The 19910-nt window shown below is 38.9% G+C and overlaps 1 protein-coding gene across 2 annotated transcripts in view; it reads right to left on the bottom strand.

Annotated features, from left to right (window-relative positions):
* The window catches only part of PTPN13 (protein tyrosine phosphatase non-receptor type 13), a 1949788-nt gene that overhangs the window by 766472 nt on the left and 1163406 nt on the right, over positions 1–19910 (bottom strand). For both annotated transcript variants that reach the window (XM_044079819.1, XM_044079818.1), the window contains one exon: positions 5519–5604. In XM_044079819.1, coding sequence (XP_043935754.1) covers positions 5519–5604 — 86 coding nt within the window. The remainder of the gene's footprint in view (positions 1–5518; positions 5605–19910) is intronic.

Raw genomic sequence — 19910 nt, forward strand, 5'->3', positions numbered from 1 at the left:
AAGGTATGCCCATTTACGCATGTCTCCACAAAGAAGACGCTCTAGCTGAGAATCGAACAGGACAACATCTTACTGTGAGGCTACCACATAAATATGTTAAAAAAACACAGGCGCCCTCTACAGAGTAAAGCCTAACCTAACAGTGCCAAGAATACATATCACAACCTTCCTACTTCCAATTCTCCTCTATGCTGCTTTCATTCTGATAAATCTTCAGCCCTCTTAAGCAAAGCAATAATAAAATTGCTAAATGTGCTGCCAATATGCTTTATAAATCTGTTCAATGCCTAGCACTCGGACACTTTTCTTGGCTTGAACTAACTAGTACGTTTAACACACAAGCTAATTTGTAGGCCAGAACAATGCCTGAAATTGATCAATGTACTTCAGACTTGCTCCCCAAACAGAACATTTGATAAGAGTCTCCTACAAATAAGCAAGTCACACAATACTGCAGATGCCCCATTTTGCTCCTCTTGGCTCTACAATATGGAATTCACTACCTCTATCTACAAATCAGCAATATAAAAACCTTTAAATTCCAACTCAAACAATACCTAACGGACTCTGGATTTGCTCTTGCTCTACCCCTGGATATAAACACACTACTACTGTTACACTACTAGGCTACTTTTCTTCTTTCAGTCTCTAAATACGAAAACCCTGATACCACCTCTGCTTCCAACATCACATTCTTTCCACTCTCTCCTTTCACTTATTTACTATCTTTACTCCCACTCTAATATTATTTTCTAAATACATTGCAAATTGCTGCTGCCCACTAACTAGAGTTCCTGTATGTACCGATAGACCCACAGTGTCATTCTCTGTATATACTATATAATTACATTCCACATATTTTATCTTATCTCATCATATTACTGCACACATTTGTCACATACGGTTTGTTGCCAGCATCTTGTTGCTGAAGCTTTCTTCCCTAGGCCTCTGCTGAAAAGGACTTACTGTATGTGCCTAGTGAAATAATAATAATAATAATAATAATAATAATGATGATAATAATAATAGTAACAGCAATGATAATAATAATAATAATAATAATAATAATAGTAACAGCAATAATAATAATAATAATAATAATAGTAACAACAATGATAATAATAATAATCTGACGGTTTATTCCTTACAAGGCATCATCTTGCAGCTCCCGTTTTTTTTTATCTGTTTTTCTTCTCTCCTGTTATTAAACTCGCCTCCCAAAATAGATATCACAGAGAGAATTGTAGGCAAAATCACAATACAGAGGAAAAGACAGAAGCTGGACTATGCACAAAGTGACTAACAATTCCAGTACACACATGCCTAGGTTCTCTCCTATATACTGTCACTTTTGGAGATGCACAGTACAGTGCTGCTAGTAGGACTGCATTAGAAAGTAGCATTATTTTTATATCTTGGCCAGTGACTGACTCTGAGTTAGTAGAAACTGGACAACATTTGGCATGGGGCTGGTGAAAGCCTAATAATGTCTGACACAGAGCTGATCGAAGCAGGACAATGTCTGACATTAAGCTTTTGGAAGCTAGACAAAAGGCATGCCACCCCCCACCCCCCCCCAAAAAAAAAGAATATTTGAAAATGCAGAAAGAAAACAGTGAACAGATCTTTGACAAAGTAAATCCAGTAGTAACTTTCATTAAATGGCTACTTTTGCTCATCAGTGGCAATCATCATTTCACAAGTTTCTGAAGCAGCCACTGGATCTGTACAAGGGCAAAGCTAGCCTCAAACATTTTTTTGTTTTCCTCCTCACAGCTGACCATCGAGTGCTTCCAGCTCTTTCCCAAGGCTGAACCCGACCCAAGTCTGGGGCCAGTGACTGAATCCTCTTTGTTTTTGTAGTTTTTCATATGTCTGTAAACAGTCCTCATTGGTGGGCAACTCTCGAGATCAGATTTTTCCAAACAGTGGCCAGCCCAAGACCCTTGGATGAAGGTAGTCTATCTGCTGTCAGTCAGAAATGTATAAGCTAACCAAATGGGGAAATTCAGCCTCAAATCTTTTTTTGCTTTCCACCTCACAGTTGACCATCAATTGCCACCACCTCCTTCAGCTTAGCGTCCCCACGTTCAACCCAAACAATATCAAAGGCTGGTAAGGAAATTGAGGATACTGCCACGGAGTCTGCCGTAACTACAGCCACCAATACAAGCCCCCAAATCACTTTCAAATTAAGCAGCAAACCGCTTATGCTGCACAGAGCCCACCAAGCTCATAAAGCTGCTTTACTGCAGTGAGCCTAAGCTGCCTCCCTCCCCTCTAGGACATGCAAGACAACACTGGCAACTCATTCCCATCCTCTCTCTGTCGCCTCCTCTAATGCCATGGCACTAATCGAACATGAATCATCTGGGGTGCAGTAAGGGCTTTATCCTTCTTCACCAAGGGGTCACTCGAGCCAAAAATCTTGAAGACAATTATCAGAAATGTGTGCAGAAATAAAATATCAAGGCATGACAAAAATTGTATTTGGGACTCTTCTTTTGGTCCAAAAAATAAGTGTACTAGAGCTAATCAGTCTGCCTCTCACCTCAGCTATAACATTCAAATTGAGAAATTGTACATCTCAGAAAAACAGTGCCTTGGTTCTGATATCAGGCTTCTTCAATATATCCAAACATAAACAACAAGTAGATCAATAAAAATATACAGAATAATTGTTTCAGTCTTGAAATATACTGTTCATGCAATCAGTTACCCATTAACAGTGCTGGCTAAATAAATCTACAAAATGTTTTATACTATCTCTCCTGCATATAAGTAGATCCACACTTAAATACAGCATAGGAACTTTACAGCATAAAACAGATAAAAAATGGGCAAACAACTAAGAGGGAATAGTGGGAAGATAACTAAATTGTGAAAACAAAGCTCATTCAGTCATCTGGTGTTATGGCAAGTACCTCACACAATTTTGTATTATTATATGCTATTGTCTTAGTCTTCAGAGTGCTGCACTTGGAGAATACCAAGCTATGCATCCTGAAGTTGGTCGGGGCATCTACCTAACATACTTGGACAAATGCCATAGCAAAACCACAGATAGAGTTTGAGGTCACATCTGACTTGCAATGCTTGGTAAGCATGTGGACCAAGGAACAGCTCTGCATATTGCTACATACTGCTGTAATGTGGAGTTCTCGGCAAAAGGCACTGGAATCAGCCACAGCTCTAGCAGAATGAGTTCTGATGTATCAATTAAGAAGATTACGTCTGCAGCCATAACAAAATCTAGTGAAAGCAGCTATGCACGTGGAAATTATTTGCATTCCCAGAAACCAAGTGACTTACTAACTGGAAATCAGGCAAAATATCTGCTTGATTTACTGACTTCTTTTACTCTGGAAACATAAACAAATAAGTGCCTAAAAAGATCCATCCTTTGTAACATTTGCTCCCCATCATATTTTGGATGAGATAAAAAGGATCTGCTGCATCTTCTGATTCCTGACAATCTCTGACATGAACTTAAGCATGACGAAAAGACTGGTAGGAAAAGGATACTGTGTATTATGGAAAACAACGCAGAAATTACTTTTAGCACCACATGTTCCAAAAAATAATTTTTCCGTGAAATAACAGCCAACATGAGGATGGTTTTACAAGTAACAAATTTCAAAGAAAATCAGGCGACTGGTTAGAAAAGAGGCTTTATCAAAATTTCCAGAACAAAACTGAAAGGTAAGGGGCTACAAGATCTCTATTATGAAAGCAAGAAGACAGACACAACTGAATGATTACAGATTCGCAAAATATTCATTCTGGGAAAGGGCCATATTTTCTCCTCACAACCCTATGATTCTGTGATCTCAGATAACAGTGGGAAGATGGTGATGCATGTTGAGTGGGTTGGAAGAATGCTTACCTGACTGCACATTGCCATAGCCTCATACTTGGATTCTCAGTCAAGTTGTATATGCTCGACCAACTACTGATCTTACATAACAGAAAATCTTCCAATTTTAGACATCACACAAAAAAAAAAAACAAAACTGACTGGACTAGCCACTTGAACTGGACCCGTATCAGGATAAATTAAACAGCAGCTTGAAGAAAGCAAAGGAACACTTGGGAAGCAAGTGCAGCAGGTCTCTACAAATGATGAAATAGAATGCAGAAAGACAAACAAAATAGGAGCAAAATAAATTATATCCAGAATAACGGCAATGAATGGGGCTCACACAGAATGTGTTATGGATCAACTTAGGCTGAACTAGCTGCAATTGCACACATTAACTATAGATAGTGACACCTAGTGCAGCTGCAAACATCGCAATAAATACCACTGCACCTTCACAGAAGAGGAGCCTAACAGTAAGTCCATATGGAACTGCACAACACTCCCATGAACGGCAACACTGGACTGCATTGAAATTTGACAATCCAGATGATAACTACAAACAGAACACTTATAAGTTCACACACAGTCCACCATAATACAATGGTGCTGTACCCTTTGCACAAAACGGCAGAAGCTGGCAGCACGAACTACTAAAAAGGAGATGCTGAGCAGCAACTGGAGAAGGCCAGGTGATGAGGAAGTGCCCAAAGGCACAATGGTCTCACGCCCACTACAAACAGAATCTAAAAGCCTTCATTTGTGTGTACATGGGAAGGGCATTCTTTGAGATCTACACTGTCAGGCTGCATGCTACATAAAGATGGCACACAACTAACCTCATTGCCATGTGTCCCATCTCTTTCAGACTACGGAGTTGTAAAGGTGCAGCACACTGGAATTTTTAGTAACCTTATAGCTGTACTGCCATTGCATGATGCAAAAATGTCGCATCTTACTGAGCTACATTAAGGAGATGACACTGCACATTGCAGCACTCATGAACAGCAATGTTACACTATCATCAAATGCAATACAGTACTAAGTTATAAGGGACTTGGGTCTTTTAAAATGGTAAGAGTTATTTTTATGAAACCTATACCAAGACCATAATAATCAATATAATGCATCTACAATGCAGTTAAGATTATTTGCTTGTTGCAATGAGGTGGGATGATACCTCAGTCTGTAATTTTTTGCATTACAGCTTCAGGGTCTAATGTTCAATCCTGACTTCCAGTTACTGCTCACAAGAAGTCTGCTTTCTCACTTTATGTTGATGAATGTTATCTCTTGGTAATTTTGGTTCATATTGTCTGTCAAAAAATTGGAAGTGAACACTTCTCTTATATTATTCCTCGTGGTCCAAGTCATAGCCAAAGACAATTTACAGTGAACCAGTTCATTTACTTTTTCACATGGTTAACAAATTAAATAAACAAACATAGAATAAGCAATGACTTACCTAAAAATAAACCACAACTGTTTAGGCTAGCTACACTTTGCACACAGTAACTTGCTCAAATTAAGTAACCAAGAATGTAGATGATCACACTGTTCTAAATCCCATGACTGCACTGTTAGAATAGTTTGTAACATCACCAGTGCACTCCATGAGCAGGCAACAAAAGTGAAAATTTTACAGCAAAGCAAACTCACCTGCCCTGTGTTTCGAAGTGCTTCAACAGCCTGTTTATGTGTAGTACCTTCCAGACTGTTTCCATCTACAGAGAGCACCCGATCCCCTACAAGAAGAAATCAAGCAATTACCCATTAAATATGTATCGAGGGTTCAAAATAAGTTTCTTTACCTCTACTAGGCATAATATGATGCAACAAAACAGAGAAGATGGAGTGGCTAAAAGGCAAAGTAATTATGTGTATGACTGAGCTAGACAAAGAAACCACGTCAACAACACCAAATCCTGAAAAGTACAGAATATCAAGGGTTGGCTAATCCGCGGTGGTGCAGAGGTAGCGTTGTTGCCTCACAGCAAGAGGTTCTCCCATTCGATTCTCGGCTGGAGTGCGGGGAATGCCTTCTGTGTGGAGTCTGCATGTCCTCCCCACGGTTGGGTGGGCTTTTGAAAGACATGCGTAAATGGGCGTGCCTTCGTTGAAGGTTGGACGTCGAGCTGGCACCTCAGCGTTTGTGAAAATCTACTGCCAATCATTAGCGGACCGGAGTTCAATGTGGCGACCCCTAACCGGGAAAAGCCGAACGACAAACAACAACAACATCAAGGATTGGCTAACATACCACTAACATCTTGTAATCTGTGTGGATTAATGGAAGATATTATTCCAGGGAGGGGAATTACAGTTTAGATAAACTATTCCAAACTTCTCTGTGGCTCAAAATGACCTGACTACTTTGAAGATGCTTGGTTATGCAAAAGGGAAAACCATAAGCAGAGCTGCATAACTGATTTAAAGAATGCTGTAGTATACTCTGAGAGGAGGCAATCAATTTCTGACAAGTCAATAACCTACACTGTTTTATAATACCACTCTCAGCTACAGACAGGAAAACCATGCATGCAGCTTTGATCTCCAATAGGAATACATTCCTGGTAAAGCTGAAAGACTAGACCAGATAACTAGAGCATTCAATGTCATGTAAAAGGTATTCATTGTGTTATCCCTTCAATTCCCCATAAGGATGGAGGCACAATCAACTGATGTAATTCATTCAATTCCCCTTAGAGGATGGAGGCAAATAGAATAAAGATAGAAATTCTGCTGTAAGAGCATCCCATTTACAGGACAATCTTCTGCTAAGTACAACACTTGAAGTTTTTAAGGCCAATAAATATCTGCATATTTGCTTGGGTGGGGAGGTGTTATTACATACCCTCTTCTGTGGAGTGCATGCAAATACTAAAACAAACGGCATGATTTGCAGAATATGTATCCTGGTTAGCTGTTAGGCAAAAATTTAATAAACTGAGTATCTCTTCCAGCCATAAAGCACTGAATAGCTCAAAGCTGCTTCCAGTCATAAATCAATCTGCAACTGTACTATTCAGTCAATACTACAGGTGATCAGAAACATCAATTAGTATGAAATACTAAGCCAAATTGTCTAAACTGCCAAACAAGCAAGCTAGATCAAACAATGAAATCAATGCATAGCTAAAATCTGATCATATCTTCCTATATACAAATTAGAAAAGCACAGATTCTCTCCTGTATCTCTGTAAGAGCATACATGGCATTTACACCAATTCCATTAGTTTGGATTCTGAGCAGCAGCCATCTTTGATAAGGACTCTCAAGTGCCTAGTCCAGGCATGCCTAGTAATATATTAAGTCATACTGTTACACCTTAGAAAAGAGAGAGTGAAAATAATTTGCGTGACAGTATTAGGGCAAGTAAAAAGGAGTTTGCTTATAGTGCTCTAAAGCTGCACACCAGATTTTGCGATATGTATTAACCCTTTACATTTCTAATACAAGAGGTAAGGGTCAAGCTGGCTCATCAAAATGCTATGTTCAGTGAGGAAGTAAACAAAGAAGCTAACAAAATATACTAGTACCAGGAAGAGGGATAGGAACACGTACATGGTTTAAAAAGGAATATTTAGGAGGAATGATAGCAGGATTGTTCTGTTTTGATTAGACAGAATGGTGTACAAGTTCTGGTGTACAGCAGTTTGAAGAACAGTCGCTGGCTGCACTCTCTGTTCACCTCTATGGCAAGAAGTAAAATATACGCAAACTGCTTTTAAAATAAATCCACAAGCAGCTTCAGGGTAAAGGCACTTCACTGTGTAAAGGCACAAACACTAGCTTCCTTTTCAGGTCACCAAAGTACCACCACGACTCGGAATAAAAGTTAAGAACTGTAATTCCTTTATTAGATAGAGTAGTAAGCGCTTTCGGGTTTTAACCAAACCCTTCTTCAGACATATAGCTAATGACAATTTTCAGAGTGTATTTAAATGAAAAAAGGCGCCAAAAAAGCTTCAGAACCACTTTTAAAATCTCTGTAAATACCTTTGTTGCCCACTAAATGATATCAAAGGCAAACTTTTCAATGGAAATTCACTGTAAAACTTCAGAAGGCTTCAAAACCACTTTTAAAATCTCAGTAAATACCACTGATGCCCACTAGATGGTAGCAAAGACAAACTTTTCAATGGAAATTCACTGTGAATGTTAAATAATTCAAGGTCTACTTTGTTTCCGACTGATTACAAAAGACATCTCCTTTAGGTCAAAAAAGTCATCACGTCCCTTTACTCATTCCTTATGAGCTCCGAGCTAGAATACAATGGGCCCTTCAATGTGCACCTCTCCAAATACTTAACCCAAGCTGAAAAACCCCAATATTTCCTCACTGAAAACCCTCAAGTATGAGCTCCCTAAATTACCCAGAAAATCCCTGTCTCTCTTCTCAATCTCCTACAGTTGCACAGGCAGGTGATCTATGCCTGGTCTATAAAGCTGTAAATGACGCAGCCCTGCGTGATCCCATACATATCCGTAAAACTGATGGTTGCACAAGCACAAGACCAGGGAACCTATTATTTACATTGCAACATAAAGAGGTCTTGCTTGCAAGATAGCCAACTGTCCTAAAGAATTACTCTCCTTTGGAACAAACTGATACTTTCAGTAAAGTAAAGCACATCCTCATTACCTTCAAATCTAACCTAGATGAATGGATGGAAAATCACAGTTATCCTTGGCCTAGCCCACTGTCCCTTATGGACAGGGAAGTAATTAGTTGGGTGTACCAATGGGATCACAATGGCTAAGCTTAAAAAGGTTTAACTGATCAACTGTCTAACAGCAACATATGAATCTATGAACGGAAGTGTGCTACACAACTAATGTTAGGGATGACTAGACAGTTTACTGTTTTCCTTCTAATTCTGCAAATGAACAACTTTGACGAGATTTGGAAGAACCATGCAGAATGTTGCCTGTGTAGTCTGAAGAGTGGATTCCTTGATTTTATAAGTATATTCTACTTGGTAGTGTGGACTTTAGTTTAGGTCAATGCATTTTTATCACTTTTACTGCTCTTCCCATCAAAACCAATAAATACTCCATTCTTTGTATTCTTGAATTTTTTTTGAAAAAGTTCTTTATAAACAGCTGCTTAAACACTTTAGTAACTATAAACTTCTATCTGACAGATCATAAGGATTCAGAAATGGTTTTAGCAAAACCACGATTATATTCTCAGCATCTGACATTATTTATAGCAACCTAAAGGATGGTCTGCTTACAGCCTCTATTTTTGTGGATATGATCCACGTCTTTGAAACTGTTGACCACAAAGTTCTACTTGCTACGCAACAGAAAAATTGGATAGTTTCACAGCTACCTTGACTGCAAGACCTTTCAAGTTTACTCTAACAACCAGCTGTTGACTAACAGAACATAATTAAGTCTCCCCCAAGGCTCTGTTCTTGGCCTATTACTGTCTTCTTTATTCTTTAAGAATTAGTACTGATGACTTACCTCAACTTAACCTTATCGTATCCACATATGACATTTTATTACTGCAGGCAAACAGATGTCCCACAGTCCTGAAATCCCAATAACAATCCTTCTCTGAACTTTGCCAATGGTTTAACAAAATGGGGTCCAAACTAACCACAAAAGTAAAGCAAAAATGTTATGTTTTTTTCCTTCCCTCCCAGAGCCGTTTGACTTTCTGTCCTTATTACCACAGAAACTAGCTGCCATATTATTCCTTTTCAAACAGAGAACAAACACTTTATGCCAAACCCTTGACTCTGCATTAAGCTTTACAACCCACACTGAAAATATTGCTAACAAAGTCTTCTCAAAACTGAAACTTTATTAAAAGATATCACATCTATCTCCTACAACCCACAAAGCACTAGCCAAGAATGTCCTTCTCCCTAAACTAGAAAATTCTCTTCCTGTACTCTCTTTATACATTGCGTATTACATTCAATAGTTACAAGTCACTAAAATTCCCAGATTTGCTTTATTTGCTAACAGCCACATACACCACTGAAATCTTCTAAATAACAAATTAACTACCCATTCCTGGAAAATCCACTTATCTTCTGTGCAACTTACCATATCAAATTCTAAATGACAGCTACTGACCCCCCCCCCCCCGAAAAGAATACTCTCAAGTCAAGGAAGAGTCCTAAACCCTAAGGAATTCCCAAGAGAACTGAACATCAATCATCGATCCCCAGTTTAAAACAGTCATTTGTAAAACAGCAAATTACATAAAAATAAATGGAATGGTGGGAAGAATAAATGCTGACAAATGCTTAACATGATGAGTGAGGTTTAAGGGAAAGCAGGAATTCAGACATTTATGTAATGCTGGAGTGAATGATAAATGGTAAAACATGTATACTGCGTGAAAATAATAATAAAAATGTTAATATCATTTACTTTCTATTGATCTATGTGTATCCATGTCATTGTTTAAAATGTGACTTAATAAAGATGTTTTAAAAAATTCTGAGCCCAACTAAATCAAATAACTAGAAGGGAAAACAAAAGATTTCCTACATCAGCAACATTTACATAACCACAAAGGACCACTCTCTCATGAACATTTTCTCACCCAATTTCCCAGGCCCTCCTGCCATGCCACAAAATATTCCACACCCAGACACAGATTCACGCAGATTTTCTCCTCTATCCTACTTCAAAGCAATTGCTACTGTTGACATATAAAAAATATAACCAATACATTCCCCAGTAACAGCCAAGCAAGATCAGATGACCTGCATCCATGGGATGATAAAGCCTGTGCAGAACATACAAGATATTCACTTAAACATGTCTACATAAAGTCTGATTATGCCATACCTTCCCTAAAACATGGAAATATGTCTTTATAAATCAACTCCCCAAAACAATCCACAAACCTGTTCAGATTACGCACTCACATCAATACTCCCAAAGCCTGGTAAAGTACTAAAGAAACTAGCCTATGACCAGATCTCCAACTACATCTCTGATCAAGCACAGTCAACATGGATTCTTATTCAGCTAGAGCACAATAACAGCTATTTGGGCACCTACTAATAATAGCCTAAGGCTATGAAGAAAGATCAAATCACAGGAGCTATATTTATACACCAAAGTAAAGTTTTTGATTCAGTTGGCCATTCTTTCCTCCAAATTGCATTTCTAGGCCATGGTATTAGCACCAGTGCTTCACAGCGGTTCCTCAACTTTCATTCCTGTTGCAAATTACATCAGCAGACTACCATTAGGTGCATGGCCCAGTGGTGCACAAAGATAAAGCTATAATTACACCCCAGATGACCCACATTCAAACAGAAATATGGGTGCTAGTGGGACCAGGTGAGCAAGGATAGGAGTACATGTTCAGTGTCAGCAAAGGGCAGCATGTCTTACAGTATTGGCAATGCCTGCAGGAATGCAGGTGTGTAGCTATACCATTAACAGCCTAGCATGCCTACACTTCAAGAGGAGTGCAGCTTGGTCAGGAGGTTGTGCATGTACAAAACTGACCATGTGCATCTCAAAAGCAGTTATTGCAAAGCTCACAAGCTGCTAAGCAGGTGGGGATAGGCCAGTCTGTAGGATATGAGGACTGTCTCACTCCCTTGCATCTAACTTATGCCTCCACACAGGAATAAATGGGCTAGAAGGCTCTCACCCTAATGCAGACACAAACAAGTCTACTTTGTGTGGGAAGAGGAGCCACTGGTCCAATTCCTCAAACCAAAAAAAAAAAAAAGACTACCACAAGGCATCTCTCATCTTCTCATCATCCTCTGTGCCAATGACATGTTCACTTAAAGACCACAGGTAATCTGTCATAACTATGAACTCCATCTTTAACAAGACATCCTAAGTTCTAGGAAATGAATACTGAACCAAAATGAAACAAAAGTCATGCTGCACTTCTTCTTTCGGCTTTTTCCCGGTTAGGGGTCACCACAGCGGATCAGCTGTCCGCTCATGATTGGCAGTGGAGTTTTATGGTGTTGAGTTGCCAGCCCAGTGCCCAACCTTCCATAGATGGCACACACATGCACACACTCACACCTAGGGCCAATTTAGAGTGTCCAATCCACCTACAGCATGTCTTTGGGATGTGGGAGGAAACCGGAGAACCTCTTGCTGTGAGCTGGCAATGCTAACCGCTGCACCACCATGACCGCCCTAAAAGTCATGCTGCACTGATCACCAAAAAAGTTTAAAACCTCTTCATCCAACTTCTCTATTGTTAACCACAAGAAAAGCCCCCTTTAAACCACCAACTCATTCAAATATCTAGGACTATTGGTAGACCAGAACTTAAACTTCCAGTTATATATTCAGAAAACTAAGCAAAATATAGCGAACTCTTTTATAGGTATGAATGATCTCACATTTCTTATCTCTCTCAAGAAGAGAAGCCATAAGGAAAGGCATACTACTCTTGATATAGCTTGAATAAGCTCTCCCATTAATTGCCTCTGCATCAACAAAGAGCCTTGCTCCTCTCCAAATGAAAGTGGATAAAATATGATTTATTGTGACTGCAAACGTCTGCAGTGTATTTACCTGTTTTAATTCTTTGCAACGTAAAGCTAAAATCTCTCAATGTATTGATTTTTTTATACCCAGGCAAAGCCTGAAATAGGTCTGCATGCAAAGGTACTCTACCCTGGTTTACAAATCTAAATAATAAATACATTAATTAACAAATGCAATTTCTGTAAAATAAAACTGGTTTTAGAGCCAAGATTTGTAGGTTAGCTGTTTAATCATCTGTACACACACACACACACACACACACACACACACACACACACACACACACACACACACACACTCACGCATGCACGCGTGTGTGTGTGTGTGTGTGTGTGTGTGTGTGTATTATATATATATATATATATATATATATATACATATATATATATATATATATATGGGATCCGTACTGATCCTCGAATGGCCAGGCATACTTACGCGAAAGTGCTTTTCACCGAAGAAGCACTTTCGAGTAAGTATGCCTGTTGCAGAGGTCGTACTACGATGCGGATAAGGGAAAATTCCCTTTTCCCCGCTGTAGGGCGATCTCGGAGTGGGAATATTAAAGTAGGGGGGTGTGGGTGGTGCGGGGGGGGGGGGCTTGCCCCCTGCAAAAATGTTAATTTGATGGGGTTTTTTTTGTTTAACACAGTTTAGTGAAAGTGCTTTTCCGGTGAAAGCGCTTTCGTTAAAGTGTGTTTGGTGATAGTGGATTCGAACTGTTGAACTTTCGTTCAACAGTCCTAGAGCCATATATATATATATATATATATATATATATATATATATAAACCCAGCCAAGCTAGAGTTTTCACTGTGTATGGAAGCCCGTGGAACATATACAAATGACCCCTTAAGGACATCAATCGTTTCAGCTACATGGCTTCTGAAAGTGTCATTTGCACATATCGCATGGGCCTCTTTTACAGGAAGTTTAAGGTATCACACAGTGAAAACTCTAGCTTGTACCTGTGTGTGTGTGTGTGTGTGTGTGTGTGTGTGTGTGTGTGTGTGTGTAGCTATACATTTACATACACCTACAAAGGTCGTAGATATACTGGAGGTAACAGTTTTATATATATATATATATATATATATATATATATATATATATATATATATATATATACATACACATATGCGCACGCACACACACACACACACACACACACACACACACACACACATATGCGCACACACACACACACACACACACACACACACACGTACATACATACATACATACAGTGTATTTGGTACATTTGTGAAGGAAAATAAAAATGGTATCACTCTCGACATTCAACTAAAATAGACTGTGTGTCAACTACTGTCCCCAGTGTCATCCACAGTGCTTCAGCTTCTCCATTTTTTTTCATCATCTACTCTGCTACTTTAATCTCTCCCTTATATTCACCGGTACACACATACTTTTCACTGTTCTTTCTAATTAACAAACCTTCCCTGCTACGTACTGTCTAGTCTGGAAAATGTATTGCCCAGTTAAGCTTCTCCACTTGGTAGACTTCCAGTTCTACTGAAACAATAAGAAAGTGTTTTCAAATCAAAGTCACAAGATCCCCTAACTTGCTACCTTTCTGCATAAACTTAAGGCAACAGAACACACCTTATACTGTTCATTTACTTGCCTCTTCATGCCTAATACTTGATCACACTTAATTTGTCATTTTCTTCCATTTACTACTGATCACCTTACTTGCCAGTAGTTACACTGAAATATTTGTAATTTTAAAAGTTTAAAGCTATCTGAATTAAATATACATTTAGTGCTACTTATATTTCTTTTTAGGCAACAGTGGCTGACCTTCACTCCCCAACTTTATGTTGAAATGAAATTCTTCAGAATATTTAGAGTGGATAGTCACCAGAAAGCTATTGCTTTTCTCTGATAAATCAATCACACAATTGCTAATGTAACTTTTAGAATGATGAAATATTGTTATCTTGTGACTAACATGCATTATTGTGAAGCATTTTCATTCTCTGATAAAATTATAATGTTGATAAAGGGGGTGTGTGAGAGCTTGAAGGTGAAGGCTGAAGTGGGAGTGTTCCTCTCTGATGGGTTCTGTTTAAGTAGAGGAACCAGGCAAGGGTGTCCTCTTTCCCCTTTATTTGCATCATATTTAGAACGACTGGCAAAGAAAATAAGGGACTCAGAAATTCAAGGATATAACTGGTATGGCAGTCAAGAAAAGCTTGCTTTTTTTTGCAGATGGCATTATTTTATACCTGATAAAACCAGAAAAGGAAATGAAGTGTTGTGGAACATTCTGAGACAGTTTCAAGTCTTTTAAGATACAAAATTAATGAAGATAAAATAAAGGAAATAGCTATAAACTATGTACCCACAAATAAATTGGTTCAGCAATACCCATACATATGGGGATATGACAAAAATGCAGTACTTAGGAGTATGGATTAAAAAGGATTCTGTTATGGCAGCTAAGGATATGGGGGAAGAGGCTAAACAAATGATAATAAAAACTGAGACATTGGAATCTCTGTTCTATGGATATGGATAGCAAGATACAAGCAGTGAAAACGTTTTTAGTCCCTTTAGTTTTATACACAGGTCAGGCATATTTCTATCAACCAGAAGTATAGTTGTCAATAGGAATTAATAAAGACTTGAAGGATTTTTTGGTGGGGATGAGAAGATGGCAAGAGTCAAGTGGGATAAGCAGATCCTTCCAAAAGAACAAGGTGATCTGGGATTACCTGAATTGATGAGGTCTTTCAGAGCTACACAATTATGGCTCCTACACAGAGCACAAGCATAAACCTATACTTCAAAGTGGAAAGGGATGATGATGAAATTGGAGAAGCTCAAGAAACAAGGAGAGACTGTGTTTCTGGCTGCAGATCCTTAAGGAGAATAACAATAACCATACAGAATAGTACATTTATAAAGTAGCAGAAAGTATTCTAAGACCTAAGCCAACACGGGGATGGAGAAATTAAATTTTGCTGATAGGAATGACTGCAATCAGGATACAGAGAATAGGCAAGAGGGGTGGAATTTACTGGAGAAAACTGGCAAAGGAACCACGGTTTTGGGAGCAAATAATTAGAGGGGGAAAGGTAACTGAGTGGAAAGAGGACATCATTTGGACTGCAGGCAAGAGATTGCCTTCCCTATCAAGGATTGATATCTGAGTATATGTGAACTTACTACTATGGTTTGACTACTTTTATATAAATATTACTATAGGTGGGCTTGTTGCAGAAACTATAGCAGAGGCACCATCTACGGTACGGTTTAAGATGTGCACATCAGCATAGCAGAACTCAAGGGTGCAAGCCATGCCAAGGGCTGTAAGGAACTTCATCGGAGCACAGTAAATGTGTTTAAGTGTGCATCCTCCCTCGGTAAGAATAATGGGTGCTACAGCATGCTTGCCAACCAAGATGGAAGGAGTCAGGAACATCCTTGCTGGAATGACATCTCTCAGTGCTTCATTTTTTACTCCCTCACTTTTTCTCCTTGGGAAAATGAGAAAGAAAGAGATAGGCCAAAAAGTGGTGGGTCTGAATAGTCCCTGGTGAGTAGAGAACCAAAAAGTATTAACTACTTTGACAATGCCCTCTGCATAAATAAAAGTAAGTATTTTGCATTTATTTCTATTTTACCATTCTATTTTTTTTTTCACTTCACATGTATTTAGTTTAGTGATAAATTACACTGTTTTATTTTTAAAGGCTATATCCTTTAATGTCTATTCAAAGGTAGCAATGCTGTAAGGACTTTCATTTTAATATCATCTGATGGCAGTGGCCTCATCAATTTAATTGTAAAATTCACTTTAATCACTAAATAGTCAAGATACTAACAACTTTGTTACGTATGATTATTAAGCTCTTAACCTATTATGAGATAAAGTCCTCCAAAGCTTCAAGGGCTTAAAAAAAGATGCCGAGATGTAGTTTGAAATAAAATATTTACTTTCTTTTTAGATTCAGTTGTCAAGCTTACTTACTGACCTTCACGAAGCTTAAATTCCATAGCTACTTGTCTATACTGATTCACTTCAGAATATCCAAGGTTTAAAACTTCGAATTTCATATGGTTGAGACCATATGATCAAAGTTTCAAAACTTCGATATTCTAAAAGAAATGCAAAAACAAAACAAAACAAGGTTCCCCAAAGTTTTTGCAGGAGGGCAAGCCCCCGAGCTCCCACCACACCCCCCGCTACTTAAATATACCAACTCCGAGATCATACTACTGTGAGGAAAACGGAAATCTCCTGTTCCCCGCTGTATGGAGATCTCCGTTCAGAATTTCGAAGTTTTAAAACTTTGATCATATGGTCTCGACCACATGAAATTCGAAGTTTTATACTTTCGACATTCTGAAGGGAACCCGTGTGTGTGTATCTACCACACAATACCACCTTACGTGTGTACTTACCCTAATCCTGCTTCTTCCCCTAACCCCAACCCTACACATTACCTTTACAAGGAAATCTTTCCCTAACAGTACCACTACACAAGACAAACAAGCACACACACTTCACATACAGCAACACACACACACACACACACAACACTAAAGACATTCCTTTACCTCATCCTTACTCTAACCATAATCCAGAAATATTTGTGCACACACAGTCCTAGCCATAATGGCGAAACTCCACTTATCATGGACACAAGCTAACAGAAAATGAATGGTCAATGTTCCTGCTTCCGACAATCTCCTTCCTACTACAAAAACTACTTTTGATATGAACACATACCAGTAAACTCTGTGAAAGAAAAGCACATTCAACACAGTTTACTGCAACCATGCATACATGCGAGTGCACACACACACACTGTATATTAAAAAATCCCAAAGCCTCTCTAAACAATACATGCTTCCAGCCTTATGATTTTTTTTTTTTTTTTACGTGAGGAACTGTAGCTTTTTAAATTGTTGCATGTGGCTTTTCTGACGTTTCCAAAATGCTACATCATATTCAATAACAGATCAGATCATTGAGGTGTAAGGTGGTACAATGATCTCCCTGGGACGATTAGACATGCTGTTTACAATTAGATGTGCTACACAACAGGCTATATTTTTTTTCAAGGTCATAGTTGAATTGAAGCCTATCCTGGCACTCACTGAATACAAGGATGCCAGAAACTAATTCTAGATAAGATGCAAAGGGAAACACACATACATGCACACATGCACTAAAAAATTACATTTAAAAGCTTGCCTGCTGACCAAGACCATACCACTTAGTGTGGGAGGTACCAAAAGCACACATAAAAAACTGTGGATACTGGCAAGACATGCAGATTCAACACAGGAGATATACCAGCCTACAAACAAACTGGAGAATCAAGCACTGGAAAAGTTATACAAATCAGCTACACCACTGCGCTGCCAATTTATTTCTTAACCTGCTTCTCCTTGGTGACTCTACCGACCTTTTTATTCTGCAGGGGTGACAGGCCTATGTTGATTCATTTCCATGAGGGGGATCCATAGGTAATCATCACTAACATTAACAAATGATGTCCCACCTCTACCATGACTTGTGCAGTAATGCTTTAAGTGCACCCCCACAGTTTTGCACTGCAGCACTGTAGTGCATTTTCCTACCATTCTAAATGTATACGTCTTTTTTTTTAATTTTATTAAACCCAGCAAAAAATTATACTCTGCTGATGCTGACATCACCAAGTTTTATCTAGGTAATTCTAGGAGACGGACAGAACAGAGATGTGTTCATGATGTCAATAAGAGGTGTAGGTTAATGTGGGCATACCTTTTATAAAAAGTACAACGCTGTTTTTAGTAATAAATGATTCATATAAATTAGGAATAATGGGGGATAAATTGTAGTACATAATGCAACAAGTGTGCCAATGCCCATATGAATTGTGAAGGCATACTTTATCGAGTGCTTTACCCACTTTGATGATATTTAATACTTTTAATCTGTCAGCTATTCCCTTATATGGAATACTCCAGAATACCTCTGCAAGGTCAGGGTAGGAAATACATTATATGTCAACCATTTTTCACGGGCTACTACCTCTTTAAAGAATGCCACAAGATTCAGAAATGTATAATGTTCCTTATCTAACAGGAGAAGGTCCACTGTACCATCCAGGACAGGTTCCATTACCAGTCTAGATGAATGTTTCACAGAACACTGGTCAGGCTCACAGTTCTAAAATTGTTGACTCTAATACTATCTGCCCCTGGTAGCACTATAGCCTGTTGCTATTGCTCAGGCATGTGTCCATATGCTAACATTTTATTTGACATGTTTTAATATGGGGTTAGTCAGGTATCCTTCATTCTGTGTTGAAAAAGTACAGTTTTGTACCTACCATAAATGTAGATGTTCGAGGATCCACATTGCTGCAGTCCTAACCATTGGGTAGTCCGCTGTCCAGTCGGCCCGAATACCAAAGTATATGGCTGACGTCGGTCAAGGCGCATTAGACTGATGTCAGGACGTCAGGGTACTAATGCGCATGACCGACGTCATATCCTCAGTCTTTTCTTGCCCCAGATGTCAGAAGACCCTAAAAAGACAAGGCCCAAACCAAAACACCAAAACACCAAAAAGCCCTGCATCAAACATATATACAATATATACAAATGTACAAGAATATATATATATATATATATATATATATATTAGCCCACACCACCACCCCTAAACACAGAGGGGAAGGAGGGAGGGTAAATTGGACTGCAGCAATGTGGATCCTCGAACATCTACATTTATGGTAGGTACAAAACTGTACTATGTTCTTCATTCCACATTGCTGCAGTCCTAACCATTGGGTAGAATCCCAAAGCAGAGGTAAGGGAGGCTGGCAAATCATAAGGAAGCAGGAGCTGTCAACATGCCTTGCAAAATAGCTGTGGCAAAACCAGCCCTAGATTTAGAGTAGAGAGGAAGGTGGTAATGCTTAGAGAAAGTATGCACTGAACTCCAAGTAGCTGCCTCCAAAATATCCTTAGTTGCCACCCCTTAGAAATGCTGTTGAAGTGGCAGTAGCCCTAGTGGAATGAGGCCTAATCCCAGCTGGAATCTCCTTGCCATGATGGGAGTAACAAAATGAAATGCAAAACCCAATCCACTTAGAAATAGTTTGCTTAGACACAGGCTTGCCCTGAGAACTCAAAGCAAAAGAAACAAACAATTGCTGAGACTGCCTGAAATCCTTAGTCCTGCTTAAATAATAACGCAACTGCCTATGTACATCTAAAGTGTGCAAAATCTTTTCCCCTTATTTTGGGGATCTGCATAGAAAGTAGGCAAATGAATAGTTTGGTTTAAAGCCACACTAGAAACCACCTTAGGCATAAAGGAAGGATTAGTACGTAATGATACCCTATCCTTATGGAAAATCAAAAGGGCTCTACTGCCATAAGGGCCTGCAACTCAGACACCCTTCTTGCAGAAGTAATAGCCAACAAGAAAGCAGTCTTCCATGACAAGTATTTCAAGTCAGCAGTAGCCGCAGGCTCAAAAGGTTGTAGAGTAAGTTTTTCCAACACAAAATTGAG

The sequence above is a fragment of the Protopterus annectens genome, chromosome 8.part0, assembly GCF_019279795.1.
Source record: "Protopterus annectens isolate FY-2018-M chromosome 8.part0, PAN1.0, whole genome shotgun sequence".
NCBI classification, from domain to species: Eukaryota; Metazoa; Chordata; order Ceratodontiformes; family Protopteridae; genus Protopterus; species Protopterus annectens.